The 19,817-nt window shown below is 37.2% G+C and overlaps 1 protein-coding gene across 4 annotated transcripts in view; it reads left to right on the forward strand.

Moving 5' to 3' along the window:
• Positions 1–19,817, forward strand: part of TENT4A (terminal nucleotidyltransferase 4A) — a 58,467-nt gene that overhangs the window by 16,825 nt on the left and 21,825 nt on the right. For all 4 annotated transcript variants that reach the window (XM_048940762.1, XM_048940761.1, XM_048940764.1 and 1 more), the window contains exons 2-10: positions 376–499; positions 1,893–1,939; positions 2,814–2,934; positions 4,456–4,563; positions 5,399–5,527; positions 6,482–6,695; positions 13,411–13,537; positions 18,546–18,646; positions 18,922–19,094. In XM_048940762.1, the coding sequence (XP_048796719.1) occupies positions 376–499; positions 1,893–1,939; positions 2,814–2,934; positions 4,456–4,563; positions 5,399–5,527; positions 6,482–6,695; positions 13,411–13,537; positions 18,546–18,646; positions 18,922–19,094 (1,144 nt within the window). The remainder of the gene's footprint in view (positions 1–375; positions 500–1,892; positions 1,940–2,813; positions 2,935–4,455; positions 4,564–5,398; positions 5,528–6,481; positions 6,696–13,410; positions 13,538–18,545; positions 18,647–18,921; positions 19,095–19,817) is intronic.

Raw genomic sequence — 19,817 nt, forward strand, 5'->3', positions numbered from 1 at the left:
AAGCAGTGAGGGAATCAGAAATTGAATTTCTACTTCATTGCTCAGCATGTAAGAAGGGTAGCAAATGTCTACCTGTGTTCTTGATGTGCTATTTTGCATTTTTAGCAGTTGGGTAATACAGCGAGAGCTGATGTGTAAGTATTGCTGAGGTTACTGTTACGTACTTAAGTGCATCAGCTCCCTGTCCCCACCAGTCCTAGACCTCAAGCTGTTCAGCTTCCTGTTCTACAACCTGATTTCTGTGACACTTTTCTTGAAATTACTGCTGATTTTGGCTGGATGGCAATATGGAACAATACCTGTGGCTTTTTTTTAGAAGTGAAATTTATTCTAATATTTAAATTATAATTGTAATTATGGTGCTTTTTCCTTTAGACTACACGAAGAAATAATTGACTTCTATGACTTCATGTCCCCTCGTCCAGAAGAAGCAGCTATGAGAAGAGAAGTGGTGAAAAGAATAGAAACGGTCATCAAAGATCTTTGGCCTACAGCTGATGTGAGTATAGCTTAAGTGCTGGTTTGTTATTATATTATAGAGCTCAATTCACTTAACTTGCTATTGTTTTGGTTTTTGTTCTTCAGAAGTGAACAGATGAGGCTTAATGTGGTTTACTTGGAATACTGTTAGAGCAGTGGTATTTATTTTAAAAAGTATAGAAAACTTAAAACCTTTATATCAGGTTAATGGAGTTTTTTGTTTTCAGAACTGTGGATGTGAAGAGCTGTCCACCTTAGGAAGTGTTTCTTAAAGCTTATTAAATATTAAAATGATAGGTATCCACAAGGAATCCTGACTATATGAATATTTGTAAATATTGTGTAACAGGGCAGTTCTGAAAATAAAATTCCTTTTTTGCATCCGTAACAAATTAGGCATTGAGGGAATTACTTCAGATGTGCTTTAGTAGGGAAATTTTGACTTCTAGAGGTATCTTCCAACCAAATCTTTCATTTTTAAACCCTTTTTCCAAAGAGCAAACTGCTTCCAAATGGAAACGGCCCAGAAAGAACTTAATGCAAACTGTATTGATAACAATTCTGCTACCTGTAGTTAGAAGGATGATGTTATTAACAGGCGTAAAAACCTTTCAGGCTGTTATGATTTCACAAGCTTCAGTGAGAGACTGAGGACTGTGGGCACAGTATTGAGCTAACGATACTGTAAGTGCTGTCTTTACCTGCAATTTTCCTTAGCAATAAGGTTTTTCTAGATCACGGAACAATTACAGGCATGGAAGTGGCTCAGCCTTTTCATGGGTCACTTCAAAGGGGTAAACTTGCAAATTGTGCTGCAACAAAGGAGGAGGATTTCAGTTCTCTAGGATGGAAGCATGGTGAAAGCATCTGATCTGCATTGCAAACTTCTCTCAATCATCCTCCCTTCTTCCCACATTCCTCCCCAAAATCTACCATAATTTGTCATCCTTACAGTGACATTTGGAGTGTTTATGTTCCTTATGAATTGAATAATTAGATGTATTTGCTTTTAAACCTAACAAATTAAGAAAATGCTTCCAGAAACAAACAGTAAAGCTGTCATATGAGGAAAGAGGGAAACTTATAGCTGCTTATACTTCTGTAGAACTGGAAATAAATAAGAAGGAGGACTTCTCAAAAGTTTTTGTTTTCTGGCTTGCCGGCTTTGTAGTCACTTCATACCTCAAAAATACAGTTTCCTTAGTTGCACCTGTAAGAGAAAATGCATTTCTACAAGCATAACAGTATACAAAAGAAAGTCCCCATTTTATTTACTGGGCTGCATCTGTAACAGGTCCAGGAAAATCTTAATAAATCTTAAGAGAGCTAAATGAGCATTCATGATGAGTGATTCAGTGATTTTTTTTTTTTTTTTTTTTTTTTTTTTTTTTCCCCCCCCCCCCCCCCCTCAGGTCCAGATATTTGGCAGCTTTAGTACAGGGCTTTATCTTCCAACTAGGTAAGTAATGATTAGCTTTTATCTAAAGCTTGATTTCTTTTAGAGTACTGGTAAAATCTGGGGAAAAATTCAGAGGCTGGAATGTATAAATGTGTCTGTAAAGCATTTGTTTAGTATCCCACATGATCAAGAGAAGAGCTATTCAACTTAGGTTTGATATTTGATATACCAGTGTCAGTACTAGGTGCTTGGAGGTGCTTTGGTAAATACCTTTTCTTTCTTTGGGGTTAATCTTTGGCATTTTGCTTTTAAGTTACAGTAGATCTGACCAGTTCAGAACTTGCTATTGAAATACTGTTTTTAAAGTAAAGTTACTGAGTGTCACAGTGTAACAACTGCAAAATTAGAAGTCATCACAGATGGGTTCTCTCAACCCTTTGGAGAGTATAGAGTGTTTTGAGCGTGTCTTTTGTCACTTAATGGTTCAATACATATTGGTGGTTATGAAGTTATATGGAAATTTTTTTGTAACTGTCTTAACGACTGTGTTGTCTTAAAGTAATTTTTTCATTAAGCACAGGGAATTTAATTTTTGTAAGAATTACTGATAACAATTGTTGGTATTATTAACAGCATGGATGGATGAGGGACAGAATTGGACTGAGGCTGTGGAAATCAGTGGTAGGGTGCAAGGAAGAAAAAAGGAAGGAGTTGTCTCTAGAACTTATCAGAGGATTGGAAGCAAGAAGATAGGATCTGAAAGCATGCTGACCTGTCTCTTAATGTTACTAAAGCTAACTTAGAAATCTAGATTGTTAGAAGTTGAAAAATGCTTATCCTGGAGGACTTGAAACGTAGAAGAGCAATTTTGCCCTTTTCTTCAGGGGATATTGTGTCTTGCACGTCATGCATTTCATTTGTTCTTTTTGTCTAGTGATATTGATTTAGTTGTTTTTGGGAAGTGGGAACGCCCCCCTTTACAGCTGCTGGAGCAAGCACTAAGAAAACACAATGTGGCTGAGCCATATTCCATCAAAGTACTTGATAAAGCTACGGTAAGTAACAGTCTTTGGAATAATGAACAGAAAAGTTTTCAGACTCCTTAACGTGACACTTAGTGATTAATAATCTTAATATTCAGCCATTTTGAAACAGCTGATGTCTTAAGCACAACGTTTTGCTCTATTGAGGCAAAATTTTAAAATGCGCTTGCCTAGCAATAGTATATAGGGGTTATGATATGGAGAACAGTAATTGTGTATTCTGTTTGCTGTAAGGTCACATTTTATGCTCATATTGTCAATAAATATCTCCTGAAAGTTTGCATTCCCAAAGTGTAAGATAGGTTAACTATATCATGTTTTTTGATAGAATTTTAAGAGGATTTGTATTTGTCCAGGGAACGGTAACTAGGGTTACTGAATTTGAAAAAACTGTTTGAAGTCTTGTTTTTCATGGTGTATTGAAATGTTTTAAGCTTAACCAAGCTTGATGTGTAGTGTTTCTTGCATCTGGCTTGTGACTCTAATGGATCAAAGACTGAATGTGCTAAAAATGTAGTGTGAGAACATTACATTACTGAACAAGTGTTTTCTCCAGGAGACAAAGTGGAATGTCGTGAACTTGTTTTAGTAAGCTGCTCCCTTCTGTGGCCTTTGAAGTAGTGACTGTTCAAGGTTCAGAAAATTCCTGCAGTTTTATTGTAATAGCAGCACATAACAATAGCTCTGGTATTCTTTGGTTTATCTGAGGGTGAGATTTTTGTATTAGCTGTAGCACTTAGTGAAAGATAATGGGTTTATTAATTTCACTGGTGTCTTCTATTCGCTCTGCTGTTGGTATAAAATGGAGTTATAAATTTGCTCTTTCAGATGAAAAGTGCAAGAAGTTCAATTTCAGATACATGTATGAGCTGAAGTTTAGGTTATCTTTGAGATAACATGCTTATAGTACCATTTTGTGGGATACTGTTCTCAGGGCAGTGGTGTGAGACCAAACTGAGTATTCAGTAATGCTGTCATGATTTTCTGCTGCCAGGAAAAGCACTATTGTTCCTGCTTTGCTTTTTATCCAGTCTGGATTTCATTTGATTGCAGTAGACCAATTTGGTTTGATGAACCAATGGGTGGCCCTTTATTTTTTCTGCTTTATTTTTTCTTCTGTCAGTTTAGCAAGCTGAATGGCACACTGCTAGGTCAGATAAATGCAATTCTTACAAGCTATGGGAGTACAGTATCTCCTATTAATGACTCCCTTAATTATTAAATTAAGTAAATTTACTTGTGTTAAAAAACACCTCAGGTACTGCAGATAGAGGCAGATGCCTAACAGCTATGGGAGTGTATGTGAGAGATAGTAAGTTAACATGGTCATACATGCTATTATTTTAATCACCTCACTGAAAATTGTTCACTGTCAGGAAAGTTAGAATTGCTATCCTTTCTCGATAACATATTTCCTTGTCTTGGTGAATGTGTTTATTTGAGCTAATAGTATCCATGTATGTTGAGTAGCTGGAGAAGAGCACCAGTGTTGCATTTCTGGGGGCTCATAAAATCTTATTTTCATCTTCTCAGGTACCAATAATAAAACTCACTGACCAGGAGACAGAAGTGAAAGTTGACATCAGTTTTAATGTAGAAACTGGTGTGAAGGCAGCTCGATTTATCAAGGAATACATGAAGGTATCAGCTGTACAATGAATGTTATACTACTTATCAAGGATACACTAGATGCTTAGATAACCTTTTTTGGTATGGCTTAAGACTTTTGGAAACTTATTGTTGAAGACTGTTTTCATTAATACTAATTAAGCATGGGTATTTTAATTTATTTTCTACTGTTATTTACTGAATGTTGCTTTGGTAGAAAGACATTTTTTTTTTTTAAGGCTCAAGCTTTGTAAGCTAGAAACTGTAAGGATGGAAGCTGAGTATTGTTACATAATTGTCTGATAGTTGAATGCTGGATGCTTGTGTGCAGAAACATGTATTTTGAATGGACTTGAACAGTTATATCTAGATTTGCAGGCTGGTTCTAAGCTGTGCTTCTAAAGCAAGGCTGTTCAGGTTTTGGTTACTTTAAATTTTACAATAAATTTTAATGATGCTTGAGTATGAATACAGTCTTGTTAGACAATGTCTAGTGACGATTATTCTGTATGTAAGTACTTACGATCAAGCTCATTTTTACACTGTGCATTAGAAGTACTGTTTAGATGAAAAGCATTGACTGAATTAGGCTGATAATCAATGATGAATTTGGAGATAATCCTGTTAGGAAGGAGATGGGAGGAGTTAAATTTATGTAGGCTACTATATCAAGTATGGGTTTGTATATTTGTGTGTTTTATATTTGCATAAGTTTTGTGTATGTGCATGTTTCAGTTCTTCCTGAGGAAACATGTAATGGTGCGCTACTGAACAACGTTTTTGTATTAGATTAATCTTTTGAGATTCAGTATTTGCTTTGTTTTGGAATGTTGGCAGTATCTTTGATAAGAACTATTTTGCTTTGCAGAAATATTCCTTGCTGCCTTACTTGATTTTAGTATTAAAACAGTTCCTACTTCAGAGGGACTTGAATGAAGTTTTTACTGGTGGAATTAGCTCTTATAGCCTAATTTTAATGGCAATTAGTTTCCTGCAGGTAAGTCTGTCCCTTATTTATTTGCTTGTGTGTTCTTTAAAATATCTTGCTTTCTGTCACTCAGCCTTCTTAGTGAAGATGCTGTTTCTTTACAATCCAGTAGCAATGCATAGTTTTATTCTGCTATAGCTCTAGATGTTCAATCTTTGGCAACTCTGTTAGACTACATCTAAAACCTCTTAAGATTTGTGAATTGGAATAGCAACAGGAGACCTGTTAACAGTGTAGAGACACTACATTGCTTTCTATAACAGGTCCTGTGATGAGGATTACATCACTTTCCTATGTCTATTCCAGTAACTGAATGGTCTTACTGGTGTTAAATCTGCTTGGATGCAATTGGTCTGCTACTTCTTAGACTACTGGTACTGAATGTAGAGAGTAGTTGATTTTGGTGTTTAAGAAATTAAACAGTCAAGTTGTTTTAATTATATGTTCATTGGTTAAGCATTAACATCATTAAAACTGGCAGATATTTTAGACATCGTTAATGAGTATTAACTATTAATGTATTTCTGTGGCAGTAATATTTCTATGAGTACGAAGTACATAATAGGTGGATTAAAGAGCGACTTTGGTTGGAGCAAATAGTTTTTCTGCTTCTGAAAACGCTAAGCCTGATTTTTTTTTAAAACAAGAAACAGAAAAAACAACTATTACTGTTAATAAACCTTAATGCATTAGTCTTCTCCAACCTTATGATTTTGTGATTCTTTGTGCTTCATTACTATTGGCTTAGGAGAAGTTTTGGAGGTGGCAAGAAATAATTCTTTTTTCCATATGCTGCTGAAGTGCTGCCCCCTCTTGGTTACACAAAAACAATTTAAGTACATGAATTAATGACTCAGTTCAGACTTTTGTAGAGATGATACTCAGCTTAAATGAGAGCTTTTGTTGTATTGTTGTAGTCTGACAAATGGTGATTTTTAATAATTAGTAACTGTTCTGTCACAGCTGCATCCAAGAATTGATGCCAGAAGAGCTGATGAAAACCTTGGAATGCTTCTGATAGAATTTTTTGAACTCTATGGAAGGAATTTTAACTACTTGAAAACTGGTATTAGAATAAAAAATGGAGGTGCCTATATTGCCAAAGAAGAAATCATGAAAGTCATGACAAATGGATACAGACCATCCATGTTATGTATTGAAGATCCTCTGCTGCCTGGTAAGACTGTATGCTTCTTGCAGTACTCTGGGGCTCTGGCTCAACTTTTACTCTCAAACTTACTTTAGAGTCTCTAAAATCTATTAAATGTGTTGAGAAGATGCTGTTCAGAATGAAGGCTTCTTGGTGGTGAGATACACCAACTGAGATGAACTGAGGGTTAAGGAACCAAAATATGCAACTATTTTTAGCCTGAGTAAACTAGATTGTATGCAAACAAAGCAAATAAATGGTGCACTGGAAGTTCAGAAATGTGTACTTAAGGTTCTCTAGCAGTGGTGGAAATAATGATGGAAAAAGATCTAGGAAATCCTGGAGGAGGAGTTACTATAGGGAGAACGGTTTGTTTATGTTTTTTTTTGCTATGAGAGAAAGGAAGGTATAGTTTTCCTGCCACAGTCTGTGGTGCTATTCTACATATAACCACATCCTTCTCTCTATATTGGAGAGGTATGGATTTGAAAGATGGACAGTTTGGTGGATTAAGAACTTGCTGGTTGCAGCCAAAGGGTTGTGATCAGTGAGTCTGTGTCTGGGTGGAGGCTGGTCTCGAGTGGTGTCCCCCAAGGCGTGGTCTTGAGGGCTGGTGCTCTTCAGCATCTTTATCAATAATACAGATCAGATGATGGCATCGAGTGCACCCTCAGCAAGTTTGTAAATGACACCAAGCTGAGTGATGCAGTTGATACATTGGAGGAAAAGGAAGCCATCCAGAGGGATCTGGATAGGCTGGAGATGTGGGTCCATATGAACCTAATAAGGTTCAGCAAGGCTAAGTGCAAGGTTGCACTTGGGCTGGGGCAATCTCAGGTATTTATGTAGACTGGGGAAAGATCTTGAGAGCAGCCCTGTGGAGAAGAAGTTGGGGGTCGTGGTGGACAAGAAGCTGGACGTGAGTCAGCAGTGTGCACCTGTAGCCTGGAAGGCCAGCTGTGTTCTGGGCTGCAATAAAAAAAAAAAAGGGTGGTCAGCAAGGAGAAGGAGGTGATTGTCCCCCTCAACTTGGCTCTTGTGAGGCCCTATCTGCAGTACTGCATCCAGGCTTGGGGAACCCAGTACAGGAAGGACGTGGAGCTCTTGGAGCGGGTCCAGAAGAGAGCCACTAAGATGGTCAGAGGGCTGGAGCTCTCTTACGATAAAAGATTGAGGGAACTGGGCTTGTTCAGCTTGGAGAATAGAAGGCTGCAGGGATACCTTATTGTGGCCTTGTTGTATTTGAAGGGAGCATGTAAACAGCCATTCCCCTCCTGTTTATGAAGATGGATAGTGATAGGACATGGTGGAATGGTCTTAAACTGAGACAGGGGAGGTTTTGGTTAGATATTAGGAGGAGGTTCCTCACACAGAGGGTGGTGACGCACTGGAACAGGTTGCCCAAGGAGGTTGTGGATGCCCCATCCCTGGAGGCATTCAAGGCCAGGCTGGATGTGGCTCTGGGCAGCCTGGTCTAGTGATTGGTGGCCTTGCCCATGGCAGTGGGGTTGAATCTAGATGATCTTTGAGGTCCTTTTCAACCCAGGCCATTTTATAATATAAATTATTCCATATAGGAAATAAATGCAGCTCATAATGTACTTAATCTGCATGATGGTACAGTAGAGACTGCACAAAAATATGGGTGTACACTCATGAATGTGTATCAAGGGAATGACTAGATTATGGTGTTGGTAGGGAGAGTCTGATATGTGCAGTTGGTTTCTGAGTTGTATGTGGACCTTCAGCAAATGTCAGTTTTAGTTGTGTATCTGTTGTAAGTTAGAACAGATTTCTTGAAGACTTCTTCATGTTCAGAGTAATGACAGCTAATTTTTATTAAGTTCCTTAAAGCTGTCGGTTTGGATTCCACTTACATTTTCATATGTAGCTGGAATTCTAAACCAGCTTTTTCATGAAATGAAACTTTGGTTAATCTGGACTTCAGTATTAGTATTTCTAGACTGTAAGTGGCAGTTAACCTTTATGCTGTCACACCTTGTCCTTAGACTGTTATGTATAGCGCTTCAAAAGCAATGATTCAGGAACTGAGGTTTAGCTGCTTTCTAAATACTCAGTGTACTGAGTGTTCATACTTTATAACAGGTTGCATGCTAGGGTAGTTATGTCTGGTCACCTCTACATATGTAGCTCTAAGCTTGTGTCCATCATTACTTCTGTGCTTGGCCAGGCCTAAGTATGGTTTTGTGCAACTTCTATCATGTTCAGCTTTCATTCAGTAGCTGTGTATTATTTGCCTGAGAATCCATTTCAATGGCAGCATGAGTACATTTCTTTGGAATCAGAAACCTTTATCTGATCTTCCTACCTACTGAGGACTTAGAAATTTCTTACACTGAACAATATTTTAATTTTGACTTACAGTTAAGCCTTTTAATTGTTCTTCTCTCTATTTTCTCCTTGAAGAAGAAGGAAAAATCAGATGTCCAGTAGGGGCTTTCAGTTGTTTCTTGTAGCATAAATCTTGCAGTAGCCAAAAAACTGATTTGGAAGGAAGATCTATAATTGCATGGTCTCAATAGCTGGTAAGAATTACATTTTAAGTGATGTTCTATGGACTGTGATGATGTAACTTTTACAGGAGAAAGTATTTTGACAAGGCAAATAAAAGCTGACAACTTGAAATAGATTATCTCTTTGGGCTCTAGTGATCAAATACTTTCTGGTAGCTACCATAAAGCTGCAGAACTTATCTGTTGGAACTAGGAGTAAGATTTACTAGAATGTAAGAATAGCTCATTGAGTAAGATCTCATGAGTACAGCACAATGCTGAAAGGTGAAACTCATAACTTCAGAAGGAACAGGATTAAATTCGGTGGGATTGGTTTCTTTACGTCTGAGGCACATTTTAGTATAAAATAATGTTTGACTAACAGATAAATAACGTAATCAAAGCAGGTTGGTACTTTTGTTGTTCCTATTTAGGACGTTGTTGATTCCTAATCCGGAAGGAACAGGCATCAGTTCTGGATGTAGTGGTTTTAGCTTGGGTAAGATTTACTTGGATGCTGCAGGATTTCCTCTGAGAGTCTCCAAGACAGTTCGTTGAGCACAAGAAGTTTATAATTTCTGTGATTTGAGATCACAGATTCCAAGAAAGACATTGGGAATCTACACTTGAAGTGGGAAGTCTCTTAATCTGGCTTTGAGGTATCAAATCTCGTCTTTGATGCATCTTAAAGTGATATCTGATCTTCATTAATGCCTTAGGATTCTTTACGTTGACTTAGTAGTATTCTAGGACAGGATAATGGGATGAAAATCTCTCCCTTATTATTAATCAGTGAAAGGATTTTCAGTAAAATCTCCTGAAGCCACTACTGCATCAATTTCTAAAAACTGTTGAGGAGAATTGCTACCCATGGGAGCAAATTGGAGCAGGGTAAATTATATCATCCTAGTAGAGGCTTGTATGTGTGGGATTCACCTTCCAGTATCCTGTTTTGGAAGGCAAAACTCTTATTGTAGGTCACAAATCTTTAATCTGTGGTTTTAACAAACTTGGAATTTATTCAGCAAGTTGTTGGAGATTATCAAGGTTCATCAGGCGTGTTTTTGATGCTCAGGATAGGACTGATTTAATCTTGGCTCAGAATGGTGGCAGCAAATGTAGAAAGTTGTGATCTAAGACCTGATGTTTCATGTCTGTTATTCTTTTCATGAGAAAGGTGGCATTCTTCATTCTCTATTCCTGGATTCTGTAGTCACTCGCAGAAGCTCTTATGTTAATTTTCATATGGTTTCCTTGGAAAAGGACTATTTAACTTATAGGTCAAATTATCTTCATATTACTTGCTATTCTGCATCTTGATATGCCACAAGTGTGAGAAGCAAATACCCTTGGCAGCTATTGGCGTTATCTGTTCTAGTCTTAGTAACTTTCCAGAGGTATTCATTACAACTTTTCAGTATCTGCTATTTGTCATTAGAAGGTGTGGATATATGTGTGTGTAAAATACATGCATTTATAAAAATATGCAAATACACTGAGGATAGCAGCTGAAAGAACTTCTTAATGTCAAGTGTTGTGAAAAGATTTAATTAGTAGGTAATAGCTTAACAAAACCAGGCCTGCTTCAGTTTTAGCTCATGGTTGTACCTTTGCCTTTCCAGGCCATGTTTTTGAAACTGCTTCAGGTAATGAAAGGCTACTTGGCAGAATGATAGTACTGATAGTTGCTGATGGAAGTCTTAGGTATGCTTCTGCAGGGATGAGCCCCTCTTTTACGAAAATGAATGAGGATGGAATTAGATGTGAAATTATGCACCATTGTTACCTACTAATGTGTTTCTGAGGTTGAAGTCTGTGAATTTGCATGAAAGCATTTGGGCTTGTGCTTTAGCTGTTCAGTTTAGATTGTGATGAAAGGATGCTCAGGTACGTAAGATGTGATGAGCTAACAAAAATAATTTATCAGAAGATAATTTATTCCTGAAAATACAGACTTAACTGGGTACTATTCATAGTAAGTCACATAGCTTTGGCTTTCGTACCTGCTTTTCAACTGCAGTGCCAGTCAGAAGCCTTGCAGACTGTATAATTGAATAAAACCACTTATTCAGATATTTTTATGAGCCAATTACAGGTGCAGAATGAGGCAATCCAGGGACTTAGGCATGCTATGGCATGGGTTATCCTGCCTCTTCTCAAATCTGCTTTAGTGAAGGCTCATACGCAACTTTGGTGGTTTAAATCAAACTGCCATGGTTTGCTGTGGATTAGGGACGGCTTGTGGTTTCTTTTGCTGGCAGAACAGCAGAGGTGACAACTACTGTCAAAAGGAGTGACTTGCTGTTAGTAGCAGTAGTGTTTTTGTTTGTTCCTTCCAGAACACACATTACATGTAGTTGCCTTAACAGCATAATAGGCTAGGCTAATGTAATTTCTTGACTTTGTGTACTGAATTCCTGTTATGTAAATCTAGTGGTAGAAGTGCTAGGTGCAATTGCATGTGTTTAGCCCCTTGTAAATACTATTTTTGTTTCTTTATTGTTTTCTGGCTTAATTTTCTTTTGTATGTCGTTAAGTGAAAACAGTATCATTGCTGCTTCTGTCCCTGGAGAATGTGTACTGAATTAATCTATTTTCTCTAGTATAATGTCTTTGTTCTGTTATCTTGACTGCTGGCATACCTTGGGTCTCTATGCAGTTACCCTTGGACTAAATCCTTTGGGAAAGTATCTGTTAACTACTTAGCAGTGAAGCACTGAACTACAACATGCTTCTTCTCAAGTTTGCTTTCCAAGACCTGCTTGTACTTCAGGGTGGAGTCCAGTTGTAAATACCTTCTTTTAGAGAGGCTTTCATAATTTTAAGTCTAGTAGCTGCTGGAAACTTCAGCAGTATGTTATGTGAGATGCTCATTTACTTCAGTAAACATGAAGTCCTTTGTAATCAGGTTTTAAATTAATCATATATGTTACTGAAAACATCCTGTGTTCCCAAAGTGCTCTGATTCCCAATCTGTTTTCATTTAATTACCCTTTCTTGTTCAAATGGCATAATTGTTGGAGAATCTTGAAGTACTGCAATATATTGTCAAGTAGTAAAGCTGATGCTGCTTTTCCTGCATGGCAAATTTTAGCATATCTGTAATGTCTTAGTGAACCAGTATACTTCAGTGAGTGAAAGTTTCCTCTTGAGTCAAATTCAGCCTCATTAGAATTCACTTTCCAAATGATAGACTTGATTCTTTCTGTATCAATTTTCAAAGAGGATTTTTTATTATATGTTGTTCATAGGCATTGATTTCATTTGCAGTCTTAAATACTTTCAGTGGTTTGTACATTTCCAGTGTTCTCACAACATTAAAGTATCGTTCTGAAGGGGTGAACCTTTTACTGTAAGCTGCTTTTTACTCACTCAAGATCTAATCTGTATTTTGGGCATGCAATTTGAGGGAAATTATTTAAATTGAGTGGTGACAGTGAACCTTTGGTGTCTGGTACCAAAAATATCTACAGAAACCCCAACTGATTTCTTGCTAGTGCTGACAAGGTCTTCCTGGGTGTCAAATAGAAGGCCTATGCCTGTATGTGGTCGCTGATACAGAAGCTTTAGCTGTATGTTTTCTGTATGTTCATAACTTCTGTGGTTCCTTGTGAGGCACTGGGTTTGGAAGGAGTTCTGCTCTAAGTAGAATGTGCTTAAAGAGACAGTCAAGAACTAGTGCGAACTTGAGCACAGGCAATGCTTGTGTACAGACTCGTGGAATCCTATGTGATAAAGATTTTGAGAAATTGGTTATCCTGAGAAGATAAGCACCCTATATGCTTTGGCTTATTCAGCTGTAGTTTTGAGAAGCTTAAATAGAGTTAATGTAAGTATATCTGGCTGTTGGTTCAGTGAAGATAATGCAGTTGCACAAATGAAATTCTAAGCTAAGTTTGGCTTGCCAAAACTTTACTGGTAAGTGTGGTAGGTTCTTTCTTAGAGATCAGCTTCAAGCTTTGTTCATAGCTATACTTTGTTTCTTTCAGGCTGTAATATATCAGTATTTTTCACATGCTGTACTGAATGCATAATTTTGAGTGTCACTCCTAAAGCTAGCATCCTGTAATGAGATGGGCACACTTAGTTGTACCTGATATGAATAGTTTGGTCTGACTAGTTTAAACAAAGTAAAGTTGTATTTTTAAGGCTTCTGAGCTTTAAGTATGAATGATTTTCTGGTTACTGATACTAAAAAAGGTGATCTGATGATTGTCACATTATTTCAGGAAACGACGTTGGCAGAAGTTCTTACGGTGCCATGCAAGTGAAACAAGTTTTTGATTATGCCTACATTGTTCTTAGCCATGCAGTATCACCACTTGCAAGATCATATCCAAATAGAGATTCTGAGAGGTAATTAGTCCACTTTTTGAATATTGTTTGTTTCTGTAATCAATTAGGAATGTTGAGTCTAATCAATAAAAGGAATATTGCTCTTTATTGTTTAACTGCAGTTGTATTGAAATCTGCCTAGAAATTCAGGCTGGTCCAGTGCTATGAGAGTGTAATACCTTCATGTGCAGCATTGAAATGAAGACAGCATGACAAAAGCCAGAATTAATCCAGTGTGAGGTTTCTTAGTGTGCAAGAATGCCAGAGTAGCCTATTCACAAAGGTTCTGCCTGAAGTATTGCAAAGGAAAGACTGTTGACTTGAAATCTGGTTTGATTTCTGTCTGCATTACAGCAGAGAAATGGGCTTGAACAAAATTTTGTGTAAACTAGACAGAGTAGAAATTTGCCCTGTTCTTTAATATGTGGCCCCCAAACTATTTTAAAAGGCTTTGTATGAAATTAAGCTATTAGAATAAATTCACTTAGGCAGTAATATTTGAACTGCTGTTGAAAGCTAACATACTCCTAAATGTCATTTTTAGAGCACATTTGATGTCTTTCATAGAAACACTGTACAGCTCAGTGTGTTCTCAGCTCTTAACTTTGCAAATTATGCTGAAGTATGTTTTTTTGATGAGGAGAAAAAAATGAAGGTATCACAGCTATGTCATATTTTCATGCATCTGCTCTAGCATGTGATGTTTAATCCTAACCTTCAGTGCAAACTGGAATAGATCAGAGGACGTATCTTCTCTGGGACTTCCCTAGAATTCTAGTAGTATTCTGAGCTCCCCAGCTAATTGCAGAGAGAAGTGGCTATTGGAAGTCATGTTAATCTTACAGATAAAATTGCAAAATTTAGTCAAGGTGTTAATTTCCAGCATTAATGTAATTGCAAAGGGGAATAGTTATCCTATAGTAAGTTTATTATTTGGTAAGACAACTGCATGTATGCTAAGTTTACCATAAAGAAGTCAACTTTTGTTTGTGGCTTTAATACTCACAGGTTTTAATAGTGCCTGTGAATCTGTTTTCTTGTGGAACAACATTTGAAGACTTAGACAATTCATACCCTGTGATGGAGATAGGTAGGAAGATTGGAAGTGTTACACATTAACATTTAAGATTGCTGTTTTAAGATTAAGGTGCATCTCTTGAGTGTGTACTGTCTGATAATGTGTTGCTTTGTTCCTATGTACATATGGGTAGAAGGGCCTAGGGATATATGAAGTTTTGCTTGTCTTAGGCCCTAGTTAACAACTTTTGAGATTCTTCAAGGGTTATAGTCATTTTCTTATAGGGTGCCTCTGTTTATATTAGACATCAAAACTAAGTTTGTAAATACATTTAATGCAAGTCTTAGATGTCATCAGTAAGTACACTTGTTACTGTATGTAGGAAGATACTGTATGTAGGAAGCTCCAAACTTGAGAAATCCCAGGGGCTGTGTTTCAGCAGATGTTAATACATCTGACCTGTTCTCCTATTTTGGGCTGTCTGTGCCAATGATATGAGTCTCAGAACTTGTCATACCTGTAACTTACCATTCAGTCAGGTAGCAATATGTCAGGTGTCATAAAAGATGCAGCTTTCAATGAAGACTAACCTGTTCAGTGTTGCCATAACTGGGGCTGTCTTTCCCTGAAGCGTGAAAACAGCCTGGTGAGTTTGAATTGTTATCAACTCAGGGGAAACCTATGTACATCTTGTGTATAGTCTTGTTTTGTATGTTAACAACCATGTCAGTAGCTTTTAGATCTTTCTTAGTGATCATTGCCTTTTGTCCAGTGTTAGTCCAACCCGAAGAAGCAAAAGTCTAAGGTAACTTAAAGCTTTCTAGTCAACTGCTGCTTCTGATATTCTCTGTTTCAAAATAAGTCAGATTTTGCTCTTTCAGCACAGGCCTTACTCATCCATGTTCTGTGCTAACATGACCCCCCAGAACAGGACGGGCATATCCAAATTACTCTGTCATTTTATTTAAGCTTCCAAATAAAACATTTGAAGTGTACTGGGAGTAAGGGCTATCTTTTGTCTGGGCTGCTCATTGTATTTTGTCTTTGTGCTGAGAAGAAACTAATCATTTGAGTCCTAAAGGTAGTTAGTCAGTGTTACAGAAATTACCTTAACTCTTTGTTCTCGGTCTTCCTCACGTTGTCTTTCTAGAATGCTTCGTGAGAGGTTAATAGACTGTTCTGCAGATTTCTAGACCAAACAGTTTCATGTCATCTTGGAAGGAAGTGTTTCTTTAGTAGGAAATACATTATACCTTGTCTAGCCTATCTATCCATGGTCTTATCTTCCTGTTAGCAGCTCAGTTTCTTCTTGATCTATGTATTACTGATTCTTGCCTTTGGTTAGATCTAATGAGCCTGCAGTCAGAAGCTGGGTCAGTTTAACTCTCTGGTCTGACTGAAAGAAACTACATCAACACTGCTATCTCCTAAAGAAGCTGTTCCAGTTTTCATTGTGGTTTCTTGAAGGACAGAACAGAAGCAAGAGAAGCAGCAGAAAGTTGCTCAGGATCAGATGGAGGGAGTGTTATTATATTGCTTGACAGTCATAAGTTATGCTGGGAGGGTGTGTGTGTGTGTGTATATATACATGACATAAATTTATCCTTGGGAATTATAACATGTCTGTAGATCAGAAAGCTGGCCTACAATACTGACTTGTCATATTGTTTGAAGTATGAGTGTGTGCTCAGACAGCATCCCTAAACAGCACCAGAGCCACATTTGGGAGGCAGATCAGGTCATACAAAATAAGGAATGGATATCTGGTTCTGCTATGATATCTCTTCAGTATAACTAAGAGTGAAGTCTTTGTTCAGTCTGTTGAGTTCTGGATTCCTAACAGGTTACCTCCTTGGAGGTAAATGAATGGTGGGAGTAGATGAGGGAAAGATACTATCATGCCAGAAGACCAGAGCTGAGAGTTGGAGGAAGCTTTGGCAAGGTTTTGCATGTGTGGGGTTGTCATTTACAGATGAGAATCTTAAAACTAGTCTGTGTGATACATGAAGTGTTTTCTCTGTCTCTGTGCTTGAAAGCTGTTTGATCTGTTTTAACCCACTAGATCTAACTGCTGGTAGGTCTGTGTGTTAGGTTTGGGCTACCCCTGACCCCAGGACTGTCAAAGGGAATATTAAATTGATCTGCAAGATCTGCTGACACAGATTGCAGAAGTACTATCTGAAACAGTCTTCCATTTGCTTCACTAGAATGCATACTGTCTTAAGAAATATCAGCAATATCAGCTTTCCCTACACAGTGTTTATCTCATCAAAGGCTTTACATTTTTTCCTAATCCATGTGCTCAAGCAGATCCTTCTTGCTTTAGATTGTTGCTCATTTACTATCAGGGAGATAGTTCAGCAGCTCAGTACCCGTTAACTGTCTTTTACAGGTAGTGTTTTTTGTGCTGAGGAAAACTGGCTGGAGCTTTAGATATTGCCTCATTGAATCTTATCAGCCATCTGAGCATTTTAAGAATGATCTTAAGATTTATTTGCATTATAATTGTAATGTAGTGACAGCTAGAAAGTGTGCTGTTCCTTTTTAAGGTACTCTACTTAGTTGTTGAGCTGTGAATCCCAAGAATTCATTAAGATATTGGTGACAATCATGTCAAAGCATTCAATTCTGTATGTGAAATTCAAGGTTGTATTTTCCAGCATGCATTACAGCATTTATGTAATAGAATACTACATAATAGAATAAGAATAATAGAATAATAGAACGTAATAGAATAACAGAATAAGAGATGACACTTGTTCCGTACTTCAGGATCTTCTACATCTGCTTGACTTATTACTTAAGTGATGTCGTATGGTCCAAAGTTTGCTTAAAATTCCTGTTTCAATTTTGACACACTGGCATGGTTTTTAAAGTTGGGAATCTAAATGGGAAACATGTGGAACTTGGTCTTGCAGTAGAATTACGATGCCTAATGTAGCAGAACTGTTGCTCCTTGCTAAGGAGTTGAAATGTCCTAATAAAGGCAGTGTAAATACTTCTAGGCTATATATCCTTCTTCTTAATGCACCTCAAAAATACCAGTGAAGGTGCAGCATACCTTTTATGGTGTGAAATTAATAAAAAAAACCTTTATTACAACTGTTGAAGATTTTTGCAATTAAAGTAATTTGACATTTTTCCAGGATGGATAGCTTTTCATAGCCTGTTTTTGTACAATAGTTGGTCCTTCATGGATCTTGAGCATGGATAGTAAGCATTAGTGTAGTTAGTGTTTCATCTCCCAGCCCCTAATAGAAGGAGAAGTTGAAAATTGATTTATTAAACTAGGACAAAACTGTTCAAGATAACATACAGTTCACCTGTATGAATGCTGGGAAGGTATGCAGTAAAAAGCTACTCTACTTGTTGATAACTGGTCATGAGTTAAGAGGATAAAAGGATCAGGTGGGCTTGTTCTCACAGCTAGTTACCTTTAAAAAATTTCCTTAAATTCTAATTTTATGTGGGATTTTTTGCTGGTCTGTATCTTGTGTCTACTATGTCGCAATCCGTGATACTTCCTTTACAATTGTAGGGATCTTTCAAGGTGCCTTGTAAACCCATAAGCAAATACAAATACTAGGGAGAGTCTCTATTCAGTGTGAAGATGATTTGAAGAGCTAGGACATTGTCTTCAGCACGTTATATGAATGTTCTAATGGAGTGGAAGGACTACTTTTTGTCTGGGGAAATGCAAGAGCCTCTAACTTGCCTTTTTCAAACAAAATACAATTTGTATGTACTTTCCTGGGAATTTACTTGAGTTCCATTTAGAAGTGAAAATCTTACGTGTGTCAGTGCTTTCAAGTTAGCATGGTAGGAGATAAGTAATAAACTAATTTAAAGTATGATCCTTCAGTGACTTATATGCTGATGTAAGGAAATGTAGGTTCAAGAAGATTCTTTGGTTAGGGATATCTTAAACGGATTCCAAACGTAATTTCAGTGCTTTTTGAAATGCTTGCAAGTATGTATGTAACCAATAGTCTTAATTTAAATATTTTTTAGCACATTAGGTAGAATCATCAAAGTGACCCAAGAAGTGATTGACTACAGGGCCTGGATTAAAAAGAAGTGGGGGAGCAAAATTAATTTATCACCTGAACTTGGTAGGTATAGCAAATCTTTTGAAACCAACTGAAACATTTTTTTCTTCAATTTGGTGCAGTTCAAAATAACTGTGCTTTGAAATGAATTATTTCAGGTATTCTTAAGGAAACTTAAGGAGGAAAAAAAAGGAATTTTTTAACTTTCTGATCCGAAACTAGTTTTCTGAGCTTGTTTTTCAGTTTGTTGGCTTATTAAACAGAAGTAATTCTTAGATTTGAGGATCCATGTGTTGTATTCTGTGCTCTTAATTGATGCTCATGTTTTCTGTTAACAGATAATAGGTTGAAAATAAGAGACCAGATAGCTCCATGCAATGGAGAACAGAACAACAACAGAGACTCTGAATCATCTTACAACCAACGCTTGACTTTGTCATTGGCTAGTACACAACAGTTATCCTCTGGCTCATCTGCGTCGTCTGTATCATCACTCTCTGGCAGTGACATTGTAAGCTTTTTTATTTTAATGTTCTAAACTAATAAGCAGAGTTTATCAGTCTTCTCAAAACATGTGATACTGTACCTGAGCTACTGCAGCAAATTAATAACTTTCCCTGCTCAGATAATTACTTCTTTGTTAAGTGAAATAGGTCTTTGTTCCATCCTAAATCTTTGGTACCCGTTGTAGTAGTAGTTAGATGTAATAAGATGTATGTTTCAAGTTGACAGTAGCTAATTAAACAGGATAGTAAAAATCTCTTAATTAAATCTTCCTATCAAGAAAAATCTCATTCTCAATTTCCAGTCCTGTTTTCTTGCACCTTAAATGTGACAATCGTATTTTACCATGAGAATGAATAATACTGCGTTGTTTTCAGCCCAACAGTCAATTCATGTTCTAATGGTGAGAGGCCCTACCATGTAGGCTTGTCAGCTTCCTTGTTGGAAAGTGCAGTTTGAAAATGATTGCTAGACATTATTGTAACTTCATGGAAGATGACGCAGTAGTTTATGTAGGTATGTTCCCAGATGCTTAATAATTGTCAGGTGTTTTCTTTTGGTATGGTTTTAAATTAGTGGAGTTGGGCTATGCAGATGATAAAGCACAAACTCGCTTTGTGTGAGATACTCAGAAATCTATTGAATCACATTTGTTAGGTATCAGTACTGACTGAGAGAAGATGCAATATCCAGTTAAGTACAACTGTGAGTAACTGGAGGTGGTGCCAAG

Source organism: Lagopus muta, chromosome 3 (genome assembly GCF_023343835.1).
Source record: "Lagopus muta isolate bLagMut1 chromosome 3, bLagMut1 primary, whole genome shotgun sequence".
Taxonomy (NCBI): Eukaryota; Metazoa; Chordata; class Aves; order Galliformes; family Phasianidae; genus Lagopus; species Lagopus muta.